At 32.5% G+C, this 17379-nt stretch overlaps 1 protein-coding gene across 2 annotated transcripts in view; it reads right to left on the bottom strand.

Moving 5' to 3' along the window:
* qua (villin like protein quail) overlaps nucleotides 1–17379 on the bottom strand; it is a 47384-nt gene that overhangs the window by 1021 nt on the left and 28984 nt on the right. For both annotated transcript variants that reach the window (XM_088238249.1, XM_088238248.1), the window contains exons 2-15: nucleotides 15768–15860; nucleotides 14751–14864; nucleotides 10889–11088; nucleotides 10564–10759; nucleotides 10023–10313; nucleotides 8910–9138; nucleotides 6656–6903; nucleotides 6154–6240; nucleotides 5166–5259; nucleotides 4060–4299; nucleotides 2503–2634; nucleotides 2234–2389; nucleotides 610–716; nucleotides 164–346 (exon numbers count right to left, since the gene is read on the bottom strand). In XM_088238249.1, coding sequence (XP_088094375.1) covers nucleotides 164–346; nucleotides 610–716; nucleotides 2234–2389; nucleotides 2503–2634; nucleotides 4060–4299; nucleotides 5166–5259; nucleotides 6154–6240; nucleotides 6656–6903; nucleotides 8910–9138; nucleotides 10023–10313; nucleotides 10564–10759; nucleotides 10889–11088; nucleotides 14751–14864; nucleotides 15768–15860 — 2370 coding nt within the window. The remainder of the gene's footprint in view (nucleotides 1–163; nucleotides 347–609; nucleotides 717–2233; nucleotides 2390–2502; nucleotides 2635–4059; nucleotides 4300–5165; nucleotides 5260–6153; nucleotides 6241–6655; nucleotides 6904–8909; nucleotides 9139–10022; nucleotides 10314–10563; nucleotides 10760–10888; nucleotides 11089–14750; nucleotides 14865–15767; nucleotides 15861–17379) is intronic.

Here is a 17379-nt window from a genome sequence, read left to right as displayed (position 1 = left end):
ATTTAAAAAAACTATCGTTATACACCAACATAAGCATGATATGCATTGGAGTTAAGCAAATAATTATTTTTAATTATGGGAGTTAAGAATTGAAGTTGATGAACAATATAAAAATATGCTCTTGTAATAAAAATGGTCACTAATTTTAAATGCCAATGTTTACTTCTTTTAGAAGAGGGTCAATATTTGGTGGAAGTTTGTCCAGTGGTCCCCGAAGTACGGACAGAGGATACTTGTCGTATTGATCAAATAATGACGTTTCCGAGTTTCCATTGGTTCCCCCATTACAGTCTCCGTCCACTTTTCCTTCTATCTCTTTCCTCACTCTGTCAAATGACTTGTGGCCCTGGAATAATTTGTTATTTGATGAAGAAATACTTAATTTAAAATATGTATTGACATTTATTTAAAAAATATTTATTATGGTTTAAATATATGTATTAAACAATTTATTTGTTAAAAAAATGTAAATTTGACTCTAAATTTAACTCGAAGCCATAGTCAACATTTTTAATTGAATAACCTAAAAATGTCAAAAATGTTTAAATATATTATAATATATATATATATATATATATATAATACAAATATCACATCTAAATATCTTACATCCCACAAAGTTGTATCCCAAGCCGGGAAGAATCCTGTAAATGTGGGAGGCTCATTTCCTTGTGACACAACCATTATTGGGATGTTTTCATCTCTACCAGATGGATCTAAAAAAATTGAGTATTTTAATAATCATTATAATTTTTACTCCAGTAAAATGGTTTAATAAATTCTACCATACAAAACAAAAAAAAAACATATGTACATCAAATAATTTTCATATAATATTTTCACATATATCATTTTCGTATATAACTTACAAAATATGTATAATAGGTATATGATAAAATAAAAAAATAATAAAAACCTCCCAAATTTTTTTAACTGAATAACAAAATGAAAATAATTAAAAATAATCAACTTGTAAGGAAAGAAAACAAATTGAGTGAATTTTTACATAGATGAGATGAAATAAACTAAATTCACTAATATTATGTCCTCATGGATTTCTCAGCATTTGCAGCCATCGCTCAAACAGGGGTGAATGGATCAACCCTGAAGTGGCTCGGAGAAGTGTATTGTTGGAGCTTTACAGGACTCCAGGTTTTTTGGCGAAAGAGTTTACCCATCCAGCTGTACCTAGGCAGTCCAAATAATTGTCTATGTGACCCTAATGTATTCCATAGTTCCGCTGTATACATGGACATGAAATACGATGTAAAGAGGATTGAAAGAAGCGTCTTGGTTCCCAGTGTTTGATTAAAGTATTTAATTTCTCCGAAATAATTCTTAACACCAATTTTTCAAAAATTCTGGATATCATGGTTGCTAGTGAAATTGGCCTGTAGTTAAGATAAATAGATGTAGATTTAGTTGCCCAGATAATAAAGAGGCATCGCCAATATTTTAAACATTTAATTATTTGATTGTAATGATGAATGCGTATGTAATGTTATCATTATTACTTATAAATGTAGATGTATTTTGGAGGCTAAAATGAAATTATTTCTTTAGTTAAATTAGAACCAATTTAGCCACAATCGTCAAGCTAAGCGACACAGTTCTGATTGCAAATATTTCTTATTTATCCAATATATGTATGTAGTATAGGTAGACAAAGTTTGAGGAGTTAAGGTATTCAAAATAAATTATTTATTATTTTACAGCTATACTCGTATGCAATCCATTCAAATCTTTAATAAATTTTGCTTTGTGTGTGCGAAGCAAATTCGGAACATATAAGAACAACTCTAGAATGCTCAGGGACATCGGTCTACAATTGTATATATTTTTTAATGTGTTGGTGTATAATTACACTATTATTTACTAATGTAAATATGTAAATCATTCAAATGTATGTGCTTACACAAGCGAAAATTGTAAGTTTACTTGGTTCAACATAGGCTTATTAGACATTCAAACGCACTATGTTTATGTAAGAGGTGTAGGTATGTTAATTGGCAACATATCTATATCTACAGTAGATACATATCCTGGCAAGCTCATTCCACGATAGTCTCTCCTGGAGTAAATAGCAATATCTAACAGTTCTTTTCAACAACAAACTCGTATGTTGAATCTGAGGTTTTCACAAGCATCAAACAACTTAACCTCACAGTTTAAAAACCACCATGGACTACTTAATTAATACCTAAATATAGAAAACTGAAAATAAATGACTGACCTGATTTTAAGTATCTGAGTGCTAAATTAATGGCGCAGTCTCTGCCTGCTGCACAACAAAATGTACCAGTCCAAACGTACACACAATTGTGGGCATCAAGAACAGCAATGTACTCTGGGGAAAGGTCTGTTTGGCTGTAGGAGACTATCTCTTCAACTGAAATTGAATAATAACATGTATCTAGTGAATCTATCGACAGAGATAGATTTTTATAAAATCGATGTATTTCCCTTATTAGATTCATCCTTATTATGTAGGGTTAGACTTACAATAGCCAGGTAAGCCGATAGACGCATAAAACAGACGCGCCGGTAACACGTCATCTGGTTCTCTCTGAGTTGATGTTATCAGCATCATTCGTTTATTGCCAAGAGCGTCCCAGAATTCTGCTTTCTCTTTCCCTGCATTCGAAACAAATTTAATTAAAATTAGTTACTAGCGCGAAGAAAATGGCTTTTCAATTCGTGGCTAATCGTGTTCTGTGCCCTTATTCTGTAACAGACTTTCACCATGATCGGACATGATGCTACACAGAAATATGCAGTTGTGAGTGATGAAAAATGCTTTTATCCTCCTCCATGAATGCTACAAATAAATAAGTCATGCATTCAAATCATCGTCATATTATTTGAATGCATCACGACTTCTTCGTCTATTTATAGCATTCATGGAGGAAGGTACAAAGTTGTGTTTTAGCGGTTAACTCAAAAATTCTGGTTTTGAAATTACCTAGATGTAGTGAAGAAAGAAATATGTACATCTCTTTCTTACACAAATGATTGCACGTGTATCGTGATATTGTCGGCCTAACTTGTAAAACTGGTAAATTCCAAACTTGGAGGAGGAAGTAAAAACAGTGTTTTTCTTAAATAATGTAATACGGATATACACGTTTTACACACATGTAGATTATTTGAAGTCTTAACAGAAAATGCCAAAATATCATTTTTAACATTTGTAGATTCACAAGTTTTGCTATAGGGTACGCCATCTCTTTTTTTTCAAATTGAATCGTAAAGTAATCCTAATCGAGAAGCGTATTGTCTAAATGTTTATTGAAATTCATCTTTATGTAATATTTTTTATTTACAGTGTTCTTTAATAATATGCATGTTTATACTATTATGTTGTATCCCAACTCAACACAGGGCTCTTGGCCTCATTGAGTTAGGGATGAATTATTATTTTTTTGTAATATGTATCTTAATATGAATAAATAAAAAAATAATAGAAAATTCGCAAATGAGGAAAATTTAAAATATTAACAACTTACAACCATATTGGAAGGTACAAATTAAGTCCATGCAAGTCAAACTTGTTTTATTTTTATAGTTTTGATACTATGACAATGAAATTCGTTTCATACATTTTTTCAGGAGTCTCTCCTGTAAAACCATTGATTTTATACTTTGGGTGTTTTCAAAATCAACAATTCAATTGCTGAGGGGAACGCAATATTTGGTATATTTTAGATGTTAGTAACGGGTCTATTTATTATACGTCTGCGGGGTAGCAGGCACTGCATATCGCCGCTTTAGTTCGTTTTTGTTCAACAGACTATTTTTAACGAAGTTTTACAGAAGTTCTGAGAAAGCCTTATTTTTTATTTTAAACCTCCTATTTTAACATAGTATAAGGTGTTTTCTAACGAATTTTGTCCTAAGTTGTGGTCATTATTTACAATGGCTATTTTGTTAAAAAAACTTTTAAACTCTATTTCTGCAGGTTGTGTTTTGGTATGTCGGACAAAAACAAACTGAAGTGACAATATGTAGACTGCGTGTCGCTTCCCGCAATGTACTTCATCGGGCAGTGAACATGCTGACCTTGCATAACAAGGCAGTTCTCGGTGGCGGCCATCTGCTTGGCCACCTCCCGCTCGTCGCCCGTGGCGCTCGTGGCGCACCACACCCAGCAGCGAGCGGCGGCTCGGAGGATGTAGCACGACCCCGCCCCGCCTCCGCCCTCGCCGCCTGACACCACCTCCGTCCCGCGCGCCTCCCGCGTGTACTTCCCCGACACCCGCACCAGGTAGTGGGATGGGGAGCGGAGAATTATTCCACTCGCTAATAGCATCAAAAAACAATTTTAAAATGGTGAATAAAATACAATCAGAGACATAAATACTTTTGAGAAAATAATATTGTGTTTTTTTTACACAGGGCATTTAGCCCAATGAGGAGTTCAGTGCTACGGGAAATTAAATTTGATGAATATTTTCTTAAGCGCGGCAAAAATTGCAGCATTATTTAATTGTATGGCGAAATTTCGATAAAAGTCGATAAAAATGGTTTATATTATTCATTAAAAAAAAAAATATTTGCGTTCTTATGATTTACCCAAAAATTTCATTTTGTGGGCCATTTTCAACGAGTTTTAAATATCTGACTATTAGAAAATGGGAATCGAGTTGGGGTAGAGTGGGCTCAAACCGCGGACCTTTGAGCTGTGAGTCCGATACCACAACCCGATTCACAATTTTAATTAACTATGTCACAAATTCTTCCAAATCAACCAATGATAAGTGTTGTGATAGATTTCTGGTTTCCGGGAAGCCAGCTCACCTGTGAGCAGCGAACATTTTTTGTATTCAATTCTCCATAGGGTTGAAATTTCTCATAGGACACTTCCCTGGGTTTTAGAGGGACTACTTTACTATTAGTTAATAATTTTAAAAAATGCATAATAAAATATTTAAAGGCTTATAACATGTAATCCATAAAAACAAAGGTAACTTTACTGATTCACTAAATGTTCATCATGATACATAATTAAAGATAAAGAGTCTAAAACTGGTAATTCTAGAATGGGGGTTTATACCAGAACATAAGGATTTTGATATGATTAAATTCAAAAAGCGGTATATGGTGTTTTCTCTGCCTTGAAAATGGTGTGTAAATGGTATGATTAGTAAGTAAATGAGATACATTACAATCACAGTCTGTTGCTTTTCCCACAAATGTAATCATCCTTCCTTTGAAGATTTGAAGAAAATGCGCTGGCTCTGTTCCCTGTCGTACTCGAACCTATCACAATTTTATTTTGTTTAGATTTATTTATTCATTTATACATTATACAATTACCAGAAGTCCCAACTCCATGGAACCAAAGTCCTGTGTTGAGTTGGGGCGAATGGGAACAATGGCAGAATACAAATATCATTTCACAGTAATAGGGAAATATCACTTTTTTAAATACATTTTTATAGTAATAAAGGTCTATGAAATACTGTCCAGTGAAAAAAAAAATTAAAAAAAAATTAAATTTGTAATTTTGAATTCCCGCAAAACGGTCATTCCATCGGCCACGCCCATAATACATCACGATTCATGTTTATTTGTTCCCGCCCATTCAAATGTGTTTAGAACATTGTCACGAATCTTGACGTCACAACAACCAAGGCCAAACATATCGCGTTTTTGTAGCAACTCGTTTTTAGTAAATTAATTTTTTAAATTTATGTGTAAAAACATTTCTCCACAATATCCACATTGATTTCGAAAATACAATTAATTATTCTAAATCCATTTCATATATTTTTATAGGTATTCGTAGTATGTGATATTTCTTTATTTTAACTAAATCATAATTTCAAAATAAGACAAATCACTTTAAATTTGAAAAATGTTGTTTTAATAAATAGCCTTAAACTGATTTTTATGCTGGCAACACCAAATTATAAGTCGCTTATTTTGTGATTGGTGATTGGTTATGAGTTATGATTCAGTACCACTGTTTTTAAAATATTTACCATAAAAAGGCATAAGAACACCAGTACCCTCAATAGTTAATTTGTACTTTTTTTCAGTCTAACATGTTTTGTAATACCAGCCCTAGCACCTTAATTATGATTTGCCATAAAAATACTGAACCGGGTTATAGAAAAAAAATATTCTCGCCAAAATATAATGGTTACTTACAAGCATTGGAATAGAGCGAAATTTCTTGTGTAATTCCTTAGCTCCTTTCTCTGTCAGTTTTCTCAATTCTGGTGTCGAATCACAGCCCTGAAAAGATTATCTGATTAACGAGGAAAACATAGTTTTGCTATGATGAAGTATAAAATTGGTATTACAAACATTGAGGATGCATTGAGGTATATAACTAGAGTAAATAGCGTTCAATATATGTTCTCTCAACTTGCGACCAATTGGCATATGTTTGATACGGACTTTAGTCTGTTACGAGCATTCCCCTGCTACTTTTCTCCTCGCAATTATTAAAATGCCTATATGATGCGCGTTTGCGGTTTCTGGACTTTCTTAATTCTATGCTTGTTAAATAGAGTCTGAAAAGAGATGACCGGAGTATAAAGAAAATAAATTTCATATTTTTACCAGCAGAAATACAGGTTCTCAATAATATCACTGACTCAATAATATGGTACAAAAAAGCATCTCACAATTTAAATTTAATACTTACTGTCCAGTAATAAATGATACTAGATTCTCCGGAGGGATGATGGTAGGTGTACATGACCACGTAACAATCAGCGCTGAAGAATATACCGAGTACAGAGGACACAATCTCCATTAGTCCCGTAGTGGTGACCCTCCATATCTTGATTACTCCCGTTCCGTCGTCCATCAGTTGTGTTTGTGCAGCCAGCCAAGTTGCATGATGAAGAGTTTGGGCATCGAATCTTGTTGTTGCAGCCTTTGCAACCCTAGCTAGAATAGAAATATAAAAGATTAGGTATTATGAAATATATATGCTTGCACTATAATTATTATTTTTTAATATTTAGTTCTAATTTATTGACTTTACACCATCGGTTAAAAGAGTTAATGTCTGATTGAAGAAGAAAGCAGTCTTGTAAAGTTTGAATTATTTTGAGAATTTTGCTGTCGCCCGCGAAGAGCCAAAAACGAGAGTAAGAGAATGATTTAGCAACATCATTAATAAACAAATTGAAAAGCAGGGGTGCCAAACGAGCACCCTGAGGTACACCCGATGTAACGTCAATACTGGTTGATAAATAGTTATTTATCCGAACATTTTGTGTCCTACCAGTTAGATACGATTTAATAAATGAGAGTAATGGATCTCTTATTCCCAAGGCATGTAATTTATACATGAGAATTTTATGATCTACTTTGTCAAATGCCTTAGAAAAATCTGTATAAAGAACGTCAATCTGCTGACCATTTTCGAGTGCTTTGACAATAACCTGGGTATAATCCACCAGGTTAGAGGTGGTTGATCTGGCAGATCTAAATCCATGCTGTTCATCGATCAGTATATTCTTAAACATGGGCGTGATTTTGCTAGCAATTATAGCTTCAAACATTTTAGGGAGACAAGATAATGTTGAAATAGGCCTATAATTGCTAACTTTAGATTTATCGCCTGATTTAAAAATAGGCCTTATATAACTTATCTTCCATAAGGATGGAAACTCACCAGATGACAGAGAGAGATTAAACATGAATGAAATTGGTTTAGAGAGAGTGTAGCTACAATTTTTTAATAATAAATCTGGAATACCATCAGGCCCAGTGGTCTTTTTATTAGTAAATTTGTTCATAGAACGGAAAACATCATTATTAGAAATTGTGCAACTGTTTAAATCTATAGTATTTGAATATTGTAACGGGATAGAGTAGCATGAGGAATGATTATTTGCAAAAACGGATGAAAAATGAGTTGCAAAAAGATTTGCAATGTCGGCACCATTAGTTGCTCTTAAGTTAAATTTATTGTCATAAGACCAAATCAAGAATTATTTATTGATGTAAAAATTAAAATTATTTTATTTGTAGGGTTAAATGGGTAATGTTTTCGTTGCAAAACATTGTTAAACATGCATTTTTTATGGAAAAATAGAATAGAGAAAAATAAAATGAATCGATTAGTGTAGAATGTTAAAAAAATCTGGGAAAGAAAGGGTAAATTTTAAAACAGTATATATTAGTTAAAAGGACGGAAGGAAGGAAGTTATGAAAATACACCACAACACCCAGACCAATTGAAAAAAAAAATTCTTGGATTTTCTTTTTGCAACTGACGGGAATCAAACCCGCGACGCCAGTGTCACAGTTTCACAGTTGCCCGTCTTACTAATTGCTCCACGGCGCCTGTCTAACACCCAAAATTATGCATATCGGTAGAAATCTTATTTGATGTATGTTTCATTTACAAGTTTAATAAATAAAAAAAATATTGTTCGAAAGGCACACACATTGCTAATACATAAAAAAGAAAATAATTATAATTTGAATCATAGTTTTATTTTCAGATTCCAAAAACGGTTATAAAATTATTTTTTTCAAAGGCATAATTTATGAAGCCTATGATGTAAAAACTAAAATATGTTATATGCAACTACTATGAAGAACAGGAAATCAAAATGACAGACTACAAAAACAGCAAAATAAAATATCAAACCTTCCATAAATATATTCATAAATTAGCCACTGATGTAATTGTAGACGAAGAACTAAAACTTGGAAAAAAAATGAAATAAATATGAACATAATACGAGAATATCAAAACAAAATTATATGCAACATTCTAAAACGAGATAAGGACAGTCGAGACTAATACCAGACAAAACTAAACAAAAGACTCAGACAACCCTTACAAAAGACATCCAAAATATTATCATTAACAATAGAAGACGAATTTAAAAAAGAAAAAAGATTTTTTTAATTAAATTATAAAATACTTTATTTACCATTAGCTTCTGATTGAATATCCATACTCTTCCATGATTTGAATAAAGACTTGAACTCCAGCGGTACATTATCTTCGGGGATTCGTGTTACAGGGGTAAAAGACGGATATCGCTTTTTCTTGACAAAACCGCGTGCATTTCTGATTGCTTCAGATCGTTCCTTCATTGAAGCTCTTTTTCCAACCCACATCCATATTCCGTGTGTTCCATTATCTAATATAAATGCATCCTGGAAATTATATTGACTATACTGATAAATTCTAATATAAAAAGGTGCAGAGGTATGTATTGTCAGTCGAAACAATAACTCATTTGAATGCTGTCAACAGAGATAATGTAGATCTATAACTAGTTGCTTTCAACACCAAATTATAAGTGGCTTGTTTTATGATTAGTTACAAGGCCACAATATTTTATTTAAGTACAGCTTTTTTAAAAGTATTACCCATAGATTAAAAATATAAAAAACACTACGGAAGATAACAGAATATCTTCAATTTTCTTTAAAGCAAAATAGAATGTTCTGTATGAAAAATGAATTATTAACATAATTTATTTTTTTAAACATCTTCAGTTACAGGTTACGGAAGAAGAAACTTAATTTTTTTATACAGATACACTTTCGTACAGACATTTTGATTTTATTTTATAGACAGTTGAAGGTAACTCTGTCATGGCTCAGACCCTTGATTTACAGTATTACCTCGAATATAACACAATGTTTTTTAGTTAAAATATTTTTTTAAAGGATTAGTGAATTTTTCCTTTCAGTCTTGCTCAAAATGTATGGGTGGCGTTATATTTGGGGCCGTGTTATATTCAATCTGTATTAGACTCAGACCGTATTGGCATTTTCTATTTTTGAAGACAAAATGTACTGATAATTTAGTTTTTAGAGGTTACCCAGGTTACGCAATGGATGTTTTTGCCAATATCAAGTTTTATTATTTAGATTTAATATATTTAAATTAAAGGCAAGCAGCCTTTGTTGGTGTGCCTATACTTAATAAACATTTTGTATGTGGTGTTCGTCTTTCAAAATTTCAATCTCACGTTTTAAGAGGGTACACCCACAGTTTATACATTTAAACTAATGTTTGAATGGATGCTTACATTGGAGTTCAAATCAGATTGTAATAAGGGTCCGGGTTTTATTTCTTCAATTCTGTATTTAGTGGTTGTATGACAGCAGCGATATAGTCTGATAGGTTGCTTGTGGCTCATCATTTCTCCGTCTTTCATTTCCTCGTCTGTTGTCTTTACTTTCCTACTCTTCAGATCTAAGTATTTTTGGAACAAAGCTTTCTTCTCCGCTTTCAAGGTTTGTTCGTAACCATCATTAAGTATTATTAAGGATCTCTCTGTTTGGTTTTTGTTTGTCATTTTCCCAATTTTCAGTGCTATCTGTGAAAAGAAAATAAAGTATTAGGGAGAAAGGGACACAAGTTGTGTCCCGTTCTCCAAATTTAAATGATCACAGTAAAACAAAATGGTACACGCGAGCCCCTGAAAAAGTTTGCCCATCCCTGCTCTACGATCTAACCTCGATGTAATAAAGTGATAAAAAATATGCAAGAATAAATATTACTAATATTGTGTACCCGTAACAAATTATTTAGAAATGTATTTTAATAGATAAGTAAATTATAAAAACCTTTGTTCCATGAAGCTTCTCTACCACGTTGGCGGCTCGCCCGATCCACAGGAAAATGGCTTCCGGAGTTTCTAAGATGAATATTCCGCTGCTGCTGAAATGGTGCCAAGAGACACTTTCCATCTCAGTCATAACAGGACACCTCCCCAGCACCCGGTAAAGGCGAACCTTTAAATCCCCCCTGCTTCGTAATATTCTGAAAGTATTGAAATATTATTAATAATACATTTTTAAAAAGCACTGAACTTCCGCATTTGTTAGCTGTTAGCCGTTAGCTAATCAATGTTAGCTGTTTTGCAAAAAAAACACAATCAATGAAAATAACCTCATGCCATCCTTGAAGTAGGATTTGAGCCTGGCGCTCTCGTGTCCTTGCACCTCTCTGTGCTGGACGGCGGTGCTCCCGAGGTGTGCGTCTAGCTCCACGGCCTTGTAGGCCGCCGCCCCCGTGGCTTCCGTCCCCGCACGCGCCCCCAGCCAGAAATGAATGTGCGCTTCCATCTTAGCGTTCTTCGTGTCACGTTTCTGCAAAACGAGCACATAAAAACATACAGACCATACTACTTTTTAATGAAGTTTTTTTATTGTTAAATATTAATAAAAATATTAATATAATTACACAATTGATACATGTTTATTCTCAGCGAAAATTTTAGTAGCTTAATTTTTTTAATGTTTAATAAAATATTAGATTGAATATTATAATATTAGGAAATACTAATAATGTGACTCCTGCATCTATACAGGGCCATCCAGTGTGGCAGATTAAATTTGAAAATAAAACATTGTGTAAAATTAGGATAAGACAAATAGTTAAAAATACTACCTTTAATTTTCGATATTCTTTCTCTCTCTTGAACAATTTACCCAATATTATCTCTAAACTTATTGCAGCGACGGAAAACATTTTCGGTAAGGTAATATGTAAGTCTATGCATTTATAGGGCTTATGACCTATCATTGTTTGGTCTAAGTGGCCATTTGATTTGATTATTATTAATTTATTTATTAACGCCCAAAAGATTTAAAAATTTAATTTATTTCTTTGACTTTTGTGATTCAACAGATGCATGCGTTGAGGAAATGTGAATGTTTAAATGTAGGCAAAATAGTGAAAATTACACCGTTGGTAAACCAGCGGATTATAAAGCATAAATCAAAACCCTGTAAATGCCTAGAGTTACATATTCCCTTCTCAATAATGTTTTTCCTTTCTGTTGCAATAAATTCAGATTTTAATAACTCACTGAGGAGTGGAATCCAGCCTGTCTACAAACATTATACTCGAAATATTGCTCAATATTGTCTCTTTCAGCATTTAGATTTTTTGCTGACGGTATTTCATAATATGACAAAAATTATTTGAAATGTTTTACATATTTTTTGGTCTTCGATTTTAAACCATCGCAAAGGATTGATGTTTGCCGCTGGAAATATTATAGTCAGCAGGCATATTCCTCTCTAACTATGTATCATAATGTGTATTAGTGACTTATTCGTCTTTGTTTACTATTGTTTTATGGTATGTTGGCCCTTAATAATCTATTGTGTTTTTTTTCATTCTTGTATGGCTGTGATGTCACACTAGTCGACATAGAACACATGACTAGAAATATCTCTCTTTTTTTTAAACGATGAACTCGTATTTTTTGTTAATTTTCAAATGGTCATTTTTACACCGGATTTAGAAAGTAAAATTTGTATAACTATGCTGGATGTTAATACAAAAAATATTTATCCTTGCTACGCGAAAAATTAATGTCCGCTAATTCAGCAACACATCTGTTTAAGAGAGAGCACGAAGATAAAACTCATAACAAGGAAGACAGAGACGCTGTTCTGTTGCGGGTGTTGCGTAAAACTGATTTAGTCTTCCGTCAGTTGGTGACAGTGATGGGGGACGCACGCGCGTAATATGAACGGCGTATTTATGATTTTAAATTTATTTTGAGCGAAGTATGGGATTGGAAAAATGATGATGAAAGTAGGTTGAATGCTGTCGAAATGCGATCCCTCAGACGAATGTTTGGTAAAACGATGTATGATAGGTGCAATAATGTCGAGATCCGTGAAGTGTGTAAGGCTGAGACATGCATTATTGACAGAATCAAGAAAGGCGTTCTGCGTTGGTTTGGACATGTAGAGCGAATGGACAGTGAAAGAACAGCTAAAAGGATCTACGATGCAAATGTTGATGGATGCAGAAAACGAGGAAGACCGAGAAAGACATGGCACGATCAAGCCCATCAAATACTTGAAGATGGATATGTCAAAAGTAGGAATAATCGGCGTGCGTGCATGAGAAGATGTATGAATGTAGAAGAAGCGAGGTCTGTATGCCAAGATAGAGTGTTATGGCGTTCTATCCTCTCTGCCTAGCCCTACGGGGAAACGGCGTGATGGTTTGTTTGTTTGTTGTTTGAAATTTATTTTGCCATAACAGGGCTAAATAATATGTTTATTTGCATAAATTATGGAAATGGAATTATTAAATAGTATGTCTCCATGTTTTTTTTTCAAATGTCTGAACTTTAGAATATTCCGTCTTTTACTAGTGGTAACACGATGTTACATCACCGCGCGCAAAGGCATTATTTACCACAGTGTTTTAAGAATTAAAAACACGTTTTTGTAATTACCTAATAATATAATTTATGTACATTGTAAGTGACATTAGTGCTGTATTGTACATAAAAAACAATAAACTAAATAATGTATACGGTATTTTACAAGTCATCAACCTATTGGATAAATAAATCGCATTTTTTAAATTTAATAAAATATTCGGTTAAAATATTCGAAATATTCGAAAAAAATGTCGGTTAGGATTGGTAAAAAATACTCAATACAGTGGATAAAGCTTTTGGTGCCGACGCACAAATTTCGCCTCATTTTTACAACGCTACGAGTCTAGGTACAAGATGTCTGTTTATTAAATTCGCTAGCCTATCAAATGATTATAAATTAATATAACATCGAAGTAATTTAGTTCTCAAAAAATAATAATAATTAGGTAGGTACATACACTTTCATAACAAAGACTTTACTAATAAAATATTATATTGTATTAATCAAGAAAAGTGGCGCTATTCACCGTTGACTACTTTCCGCAATCAACACGATGACAGTAAACGTTTGTCGATAAAGTTATGCAAGTCAACTCTAATTTTCCATCCATAAAATTTCATTTCTGTGTCAAATTGTATTATATAATTTTTCTCAAATACGAAACTCTCCTCCAGTCAATGTTTTTCGCGGCGCGTAGTAGAAGCATCATGGTTTCTCTATTTCAGAGGTTAAAAGTCGTAGAAAATGATGCACCGATTGACATTTTTAATGCTGTTTATTTCAAAATGTCCAGTTTTGGTTTATAATTATGCTGGAAATTGATTATTAACCTTCTCATTTATCTCTGAAAACGAATCAGTACCTATACCAAGAAATAAAATATATAATCGATTTGTGCAGATAGAGAGAGATCTTTTTTGTATTGGATTACCTATATATAAATGAATTATTATATTATAAAGAGCATGTTTATGGAGCTACCTTTTTTAAACTTTTGATTTCGTATATTTGTTTTTTATTTTGACTTTTGTATTATTACGTTGCAATGTTTGCATTTGTATCCATTGTCCAAAGCTTTTAAAGTAAAATATTGAACATAGCATCCGATGACAAATTGTTTGAAAAGCGGTTTATCAGTACATTGATTATTTTTATGGTTTCGTAAGACTTGTAAAGAATCTATCCAACTTTACGTTTGTTTATTTTAATTTTATTGCAGAAATCTTACAGTCGTACGTAGAAACAAAAAAATAATAAAACTAACTATAATTTTCACAGTTATTTAAAATAAAAAAAGGAGACATATCTATAAAAATAAAAATAAATATGTCATACACGTAGTAGTGCCAAATAGTTATTAAAAATGATAGAATTCCCTTCATTTTCCTACCTTCCACCTGTTTCCACGTTTCCATTCAATCGTGAAGTGTTTTTTCGTCTCCTGGGTAATTTTATTTTGCGAAATTACTAGTTATGATATTGTTTATTTATAATGACGTTTTTTGTTGTTACTACTATCTCGTTTAATTCAATATTATCGTATTATTTATTCGGAGCATTAAAATAGAAATACGATTTTGAAATACCAACAAAGCGGAAAGTAATATTATGTAACTCACAACAACACTGGGGCCCGCCGGATGTCCGTACATTGAGGAAGCGTAAATAATATAGCAGTCCCCATCGTAGAAGGTTCCATATTGTGATTTAGGTAACAAAACCACAGATGAATTCTGCAAATTACAAAGTAAAAATTATTTTGTTTAATACCCACCATAAATTCAGCATTCAAATAGTTTCAGTGCATTTAAAATAGCGTTAAGTGCATCATTATTTTAATATTGTACTCTTAACAACTGTGCTAGATGTTGTGGTAGAACGGGGATCGAATCTCAGACTACCAATCGACGAGTCCGCGAAGCTAACACGGAACAACCCTAATACATATATAATAAAATATATTAATAATACATTCAATTTACATATTTAAAAAAGTAAAATGAACTTTAATTTTCCACAAAAATGATATAAAAAACCCTTAAAATACAGAGATACAAAATAACATATTTTATACGTATGTATGTATAAAACTTGATGGAATCTCATTGAATGAGGAAGTTGCGTACGAAAAATCGGATATAAAAAATGTATTCTTACGCGCGATAAAAATGAAGTCATTAAATTGTACAGCGAAGTTTCTTGGAAATTTATGAAAAAAAAAAATGTATTTTAATAAAAACGAACTACTTTACATTGCGTCATTTATTCTTCCGTATCAACCAATGATAAGAGAGTTATGATAAATTTCTGGTTTACGGTAAGTCACCTGACGAATCAGCAGAACGCATTTAGAAGAAGGGGAAGATAACTCAAGACGTCACACGTGAAGTTATTTAGAAAAATACATACCTTTACAATATCATTGCGCAGATAATACGGTACATAAAATAAAATAATAAAAAAATGGCTTGGTTTAATAGTCTACTAACAAAAAAAAAACAACAACAAAAAACTACCAAACTTCCTCATTCACGAAAAGTGGATTCCTATTGGATTGTGCGTACATATTATTTACTACATTGGTGTCTATCTACGCACTGTGCAATGCTGTTTTTTTAGGGTTTAATTAAGCTTACCTCTACTTTCCAGATGTGGAAAGTTGTGTTCTCCCTGGGAACTGTTCGGAACATGGGATCCACTGTGCCTTGTGTACATTCATCCACGTCATCCTGAAATTTCAAGTCCATAGTCGATTACTTTGTATACATAGGTATATTTAATTTGATTTATAAGTACTAACGGCCCAAGTTTATCACAATAATAATTATTACACGTAGGAAAACATATGCAAATAGAAACTGCTCAAGCAGAATATAAACATATTTAGCTAATATGTATAATAAAATAATGGCTTACAGTCTATAATATGCAAAAGTCATGTTCTACATAATCCCAGCTTTACTATTCAAATTTAAAAAAAATGGATAGTGGAGCTGTAGCTCAATCACAAATAACCATTGAAGTGCTAATAAGCGACATGATAACAATTTCTCACCATGGTTGTTTATCGTATTTGCGATAACAATGCAACATCCGTGAACACCTAATATTAAATGTAATTTTTTTTTACGTTTTGTGACGTATAATCCTGCTGCGCAATCACATATTTGAATTTCACCGGTGTAAATACGGAAATTATTCCAAAACGGCTATTTTCATTTATTTATTATTTATCATGGTATTTTTTACATTTAGTCGGCGGTTGGCAAGCCAAATGTCAAGAAAATGAGTCACCATAGTAATTGTAATTTAATTTTCACTTTTTTGTTTTAAATACTCCTTACTATTTTGCAAATGCAATATATTGTATTATTTTTTATAGTAAACGCTGATTTTTCGCCAGTGAACTGTATTTGTTTACGAGGAAAACAAAAAACAAACCGACTCAAGCGTTAACTTAGAAATTACACGCGCGTTGACTTATGACTGCAATAGCTTAAGCATGTTCATTATTGTTCATTGTGATCGCTCAAATGCCTGGCATGTTTTTAAGCACGTCGATAGTTATTTGTGATTGAGCTACTGGGTAGAAGTAAAATGGATTGTCTCATTCGTCTAAACTAATATTTAATCAACTGCTTCACAAATATATAGTTTATGTTATGTTTTTGTTATTTTATTCTGCGTTTTATAATATAAATACACATAAATGAAATATAAACATAAATTCGTAGTGTTTAAAACTGTCAGAAAATTTTGTTAATAATCTCTGTATAAGTCTTCTTTGTATATTCTCAGATGTAAAAATATTTAAACAAAAGTATATAGCTAAGTGTCCTTGGCACAGGTAGCCCCCGTGCGGTCACATTATTTTTCTTAGGAAAAAGAATGAATAAATAAATAATAAGACTTTGGGTTGTTAATGCCTTCTCTATTTTTATTTTACGAATGGCATCAAATGATTTGATACACATGTATTTCAAAGTTTCCAAGATTTCAGGTTACCCTTGTGAGGAGGACACTAAATGTATACAGTAAAATGAAAAAGTAAGTAAATATAATTTCAGTTGATTTATATGTCGCCTTTTTGTACAATAAAGGACTAGACTCACACGTGTCGCAATTACAGAACACATAACCGATTGAAATCGTTTACATTTGCTCTAAATCCTAATGAGGATGGTTACAAAACTGTAATAATTTAAAAAAGTTTATTTGTTAGGGATATTTAAATTCACTCTGATATTC

This window comes from Micrasema longulum, unplaced genomic scaffold (genome assembly GCF_059751315.1).
Source record: "Micrasema longulum isolate JH-2025_06_02 unplaced genomic scaffold, ASM5975131v1 h1tg001842l, whole genome shotgun sequence".
Taxonomy (NCBI): domain Eukaryota; kingdom Metazoa; phylum Arthropoda; class Insecta; order Trichoptera; family Brachycentridae; genus Micrasema; species Micrasema longulum.
Note: the sequence above shows the minus strand (reverse complement) of the source record. Positions and strands in the feature narration are given on the sequence as shown.